At 38.9% G+C, this 5,078-nt stretch overlaps 1 protein-coding gene across 1 annotated transcript; it reads right to left on the bottom strand.

Moving 5' to 3' along the window:
- Positions 1-1,374: 1,374 nt before the first annotated feature.
- On the bottom strand, positions 1,375-2,772 carry LOC109205414. The gene is made up of 2 exons (XM_019368122.1): positions 2,040-2,772; positions 1,375-1,745 (listed from the first exon to the last, which is right to left on the bottom strand). The coding sequence occupies exons 1-2, from the start codon at positions 2,770-2,772 to the stop codon at positions 1,375-1,377; spliced, it is 1,104 nt and encodes a 367-aa protein (XP_019223667.1).
- Between the last annotated feature and the right edge of the window lie 2,306 nt (positions 2,773-5,078).

A 5,078-nucleotide genomic window follows, 5' to 3' on the forward strand; every position in this document is an offset into this window, starting at 1 on the left:
ATTAATGCAAGTGCAAGTTTTTCTAGTTGAGGATACCGTATCTCCGCGTCTAATAACGATTTGCTAAGATAATAAATTGGAGACTGTTTACCTTGGTCTTCACGAACCAAAACAGCACTCACCGCTACTTCTGAAACAACAAGGAGATAAGCAACTTTTCCCCATCTTTTAGTTTTGCAAGCAACGGTAGATTTGATAAGTAGACTTTAAGGTTTTTGAGCGCTTGTTGACATTCCTCAAACCATTCGAATTGATCTTGCTTTTTAAGAGCTGAAAAGAACTTAAAGCATTTTTCTGATGACTTGGAAATAAATCTTCCCAAGGCCGCAATTCTTCCCGTCAGTCTCTGCACCTCTTTCTTACTTGTAAGCATGTCAGGAATTTCTTCAATGGCTTTAATCTGTGCGGGATTTACTTCAATACCACGGTTAGAAACAAGAAAACCCAAAAACTTACCTGATGAAACGCCAAATGCACATTTCTCGGGATTTAGCTTCATATTGGATTTTCGTAAGATCTGAAATGTATCAGACAAGTGCGGTATATGATCTCCTGATTGTTGAGATTTGACAAGCATATCATCTATGTAGACTTCCATAGTTTCTCCTAAATGTTCCTGCATTTTGGTCACCAACCTTTGATATGTGGCACCAGCATATTTGAGGCCAAATGGCATTACTTTGTAACAATAAGCCCCCCTGTCTGTTATAAATGAAGTTTTTTCCTCATCTAAGGGATCCATTTTGATTTGATTATACCCTGAATATGCATCTAAAAAGCTTAACAATTCATGTCCTGCAGTAGCATCAATTAGTTGATCTATATGTGGTAACGGAAAAGAATCTTTAGGACAAGCTTTGTTAAGGTCGGTGTAGTATACACAAACTCGCCATTTGCCATTCTTTTTTGTACTACTACAGTATTAGCTAACCAATTAGGATACATCACCTCGCGGATAGACCCAATTTTCAAAAAATTTTGGACCTCATCTTGAATCACCTGATTTTTCAAAGATCCCCGCTTTCTTTTCTTTTGTTTGATAGGTGGATACGATGGATCTTCATTTAACTTGTGAGTCATTACTTCAGGGGGTATGCCTGTCATATCAGAATAGGACCAAGCAAAGCAATTCACGTTAGTTTTCAAAAATTCAATCAACTTACCTTTCATTTCGTGGCTTAAGTTGGCCCCAATGTAGACTTTCTTTTCAGGCCATTGTGTGAATAGTTCTACAGCCTCCAACTCTTCAACCATTATTTTGATATTTTCATTTTCTTCAGGTTCTTGGATGGAATCGGGCCTTGAGTCCACATATGTTCGCCCATGTTCAGTTGAGGCTTGCATCGTAGTATCCTCAACTGGATTCTAGAATTGCTACTTTTCTTCGTTTTTTGTGCTTGAATCTGCTACAGAGTTGATGCTCCTGGATGTTTGTTGATCCCCACGGATTTGACGTATTCCCCATGGTGATGGGAATTTAATAACTTGATGTAGGGTAGACGGCACAACATCCATCTCGTGAATCCACGGTCTACCAAGAATCATATTGTAAGCCATTTCCATCTCTACCACCTGAAATTTCGGATCTTTAACAACTCCTTCTGCGAATGTTGTAAGTACTACCTCCCCTTTTGTCACGACGCTTGAATTGTCAAAGCCAGATAACGTATGTGCTTTAGGTACTAGCTTATCTTCGGCTTGCATCGCGTTTAATACTCTTAGCAAAATGATGTTCTCGGAAATACCTGGATCAATCAAAACACGTTTCACATTAGTATCATGTACAAGTAGAGATATTACCAGTGCATCGTTGTGTGGAGTTAACACACCGTCCGCATCTGCATCATCAAATGTAATACTCTCCTCCTCCAAAACATGTCGGACCTGCCTCCCGTGTGTAACTGTAACTTTTGAAATTTTCTTGGCCGTCGCATATGTCACATCGTTAATTTCTTCGCCCCCGCTTATAACATTAACGGTCCTTTTTGGAGAAGGAGGTTTAGGTGGCTCCTACCTGTTCTTCATGTATACTTGCTTACCTTTTTCACTAAATAGCTCGGTAAGATACCCTTGCTTTAATAAATGGTCTACTTCACCTTGTAGCAATCTACAATCTGTCGTTTTATGACAATGATAGTTGTGAAACTCGCACCAGTGATCAAGATTACGCCTATTCGGATTTGATCTTATTTCCTTTAGCCACCGCACCTTATCACCCATGCTTCTTAATACTGCTACTAACTCCGAAGTGCTGATATTAAAATTGTAACCGCCAAATCTTGCCTTCAAACATCTGTCATCATCTCGCGTCTCTCGTGCGTTTCGATCTTTTCCAAACCTTGATGATGAACCCGACTCTCTATCTCTCGATCTATGATCATACCTTGAATTGTCCTGTTTTGAACGTGAATCTCTTCCCGCTGGGACCATGTAGGGTTCGTATCTGTTTTTACCGGATCTTTTTTCGGTTTCAGCACGTCTCGAACTCACCTTCTCCTCTTTTTGAGACCGGGAGATGGTATCTTCTTCTATCCTTAGCTTCGTGTTGTATCTGTTGTAAACATCATTCCAGGTTGTTGCTGGAAATTCACGTAGACTTTCTTTGAGTCGTCTCGTGGCTTCTGAGCTCTTTTTATTCAAATTACTGGCAAAAGCCATAGCTGCCCAATTATCAGGTACGAGTGGTAACGTCATCCTTTCACGCTGGAATCTATCTACGAATTCTCTAAGCAGCTCGGAATCCCCTTGCTTTATTTTGAAAATATCCTCCATTCTTCTTTCGACTTTTTAAGCTCCCGAATGCGCTTTGATAAATGAATCTGCAAGCTCAGCAAATGAATTTATAAAATTTTCGGGTAAGAGAGAATACCATGTTAATGCTCCCTTGGTGAGTGTTTCACCAAATTTCTTAACCAATACTGATTTAATTTCTTGTTTGGTTAAGTCGTTTCCCTTCACGCTAGTTGTGAACGCACTCACGTGATCTCGTGGATCAGTTGTGCCATCGTATTTTGGGATGTCGGGCATCTTGAATTTCTTCGGAATTGGTAGAGGAATAGCACTGGGTTTCCAAGGTTGTTGTGAATATTTATCCATATCTATTCCCTTGATTACAGGCGGTACTCTAGGTATTTGCTCTATGCGATCGCTTTGCTCCTTAAGCTGTTTCTGCAAGGTTAATACTAAATTTTGTAAATCAGAATTAACTATGTTACCTGGTTCGCCATCGCGAGATTCGCTGCGAGTTCCACCACTGCCTGAATTTTCGAGCCCAGAACGTGGGTTTTCCAAAGTATTATTATTCGGAGTTGGTGTTGGTGGTGCGACCGGCAACTGGCTAGCAAAAGCCTCAAGAGCTTTGCTGACCTGTTGAGCGATTAACTTTTGCAAAGCTTCGTTGATAGCCTCATCATTTTCCAATTGATCATTTTCATTTGATTGAGATCCATCAGGAGTTCCTTCTCGAGATTGTCGAGGAGAATTTTGTGGAGAAGGGTCAGGGGTTCCATCACCTTGCAAATTCTCTTGGAGTTGACGGTCTCTTTGATTGTTGTTGTCGTTGACATTTGACATGATTGATTTAGTAAAAACGGTTAATGTAAGTAAGAATAAATTATCAGATTCCCGGTAACGGAACCAATTTGTTTAACCAAAAATAGGGATTTCGGTCAAAGTTTTATTTTAGAAGAACTCGGGTTACTGATAATCAAATATATAATGAATAAAAGAAATTGACTTCAATAAGCAGAAGAAAGCAAAATAAATCAGTATATTGCAATAGTATTTCGTGTCCTTACAAATGTTCAATCTTTCCCTTTTATAGCTATCTCGAAGTAATACGTTTTTCCTTTATCATAATAGAGTCTTTATGATAATTAGTGGCATTAATATAACGTTATAATTGGTAATCATAACCGATTCATTACAAATTCCATAATGCTTTCCGTAATTAATGCCTATTAATTACCAATAATACGTATCTGTACCTCTTTTGCTATTTAAGTTCATTCTTCTGATATAACTGCTGAATATCAATAGGTACGAGCTTTTATCTTTCCTCTGCCCGTGCCTGTTAAAGCTCGTGTCTTTTTACTTTGCCAATCAGTTACTTTTCTACTAGTCCACGTGTCATGATATATCACCTCTTATTTAATTCTATACACGAACTCAATTTTTCCCAATACAGATAGTCCCCGCACTTGCCATTTATTCTTCAATAGAATATTTGGGAAGTGGATTTCATTAAAGCGGGAATATTTGCCGCCATTACTTCTTCTCTAAAACTGACGCTTCATATGTCACTTCCATTTAATGTTCACGACACGTGGCACCTCCCGGTTGGTTCTGCAACTTTTCAGCGCTTTTTAGGGCTTTTTTACGGCTTCATTAATTACGAAATGACAGCTTTCATCATGATGTTTCTATCATTGTGTCTTTTCCTTTGACGGTTGCTATTGAGTATTAATATAAGTTTTCATCTTTGTCTTTCTCATAAAATGTTCAGAATATTTAACTCTAGTTTTCTTCTTCCTCGTACTATTATGTCTTCTTCAAACCCTAACCCTCGGAGAGTCCCTATCGTTGACAATCTTCCTCTTGTTCCTATTAGAAGTAGGAGAGGAGGGAGACTTCGCAGTTTAGGTTCTTCATCTTCTCGAGGTCCTTCTCTTCCTTCTACGAGTTTAACTCCACCCTCTAGAACTAGAGGTTCTCTTTCCCAAAGGTCTTCATCTAGAAATAAAGAACCCAATGAACCTCCTCATGAACCTTTGGTTGATGAAATTGTTCCTGCTGAACTATCTTTTTACAATGATAGAGAGTCCATCAGAAACCAAGTTTCCTCTATGTCTTCATTAGATCGTGCTGACATTTACCCAACTCAGATCACTAAAGGTTTGATTTCTGTGGTTCGTAGAGATTGCCATTGGAGTCATGATTTCCCCATTATAATTCCCAATGCAAACCAAAGAATCACTTCCTACTTGACTGGGTTTTCTTTCGTATATACATATCCTTTTACATTGAATTTCAAGCCCCCCATTGACCCGGTTATCATCGAATTCTATCGTTTTTTTGAT

The sequence above is a fragment of the Nicotiana attenuata genome, unplaced genomic scaffold, assembly GCF_001879085.1.
Source record: "Nicotiana attenuata strain UT unplaced genomic scaffold, NIATTr2, whole genome shotgun sequence".
NCBI classification, from domain to species: Eukaryota; Viridiplantae; Streptophyta; class Magnoliopsida; order Solanales; family Solanaceae; genus Nicotiana; species Nicotiana attenuata.

Bases quoted from the DNA above. Each gene is read 5' to 3' on its own strand.
- LOC109205414 (XM_019368122.1), bottom strand. From the start codon at position 2,772: ATGGAGGATATTTTCAAAATAAAGCAAGGGGATTCCGAGCTGCTTAGA. The intron at 1,746-2,039 runs GTAAGCAAGTAT...TGATTGATCCAG, and splicing joins CGAGCTATTTAGTGAAAAAG to GTATTTCCGAGAACATCATT.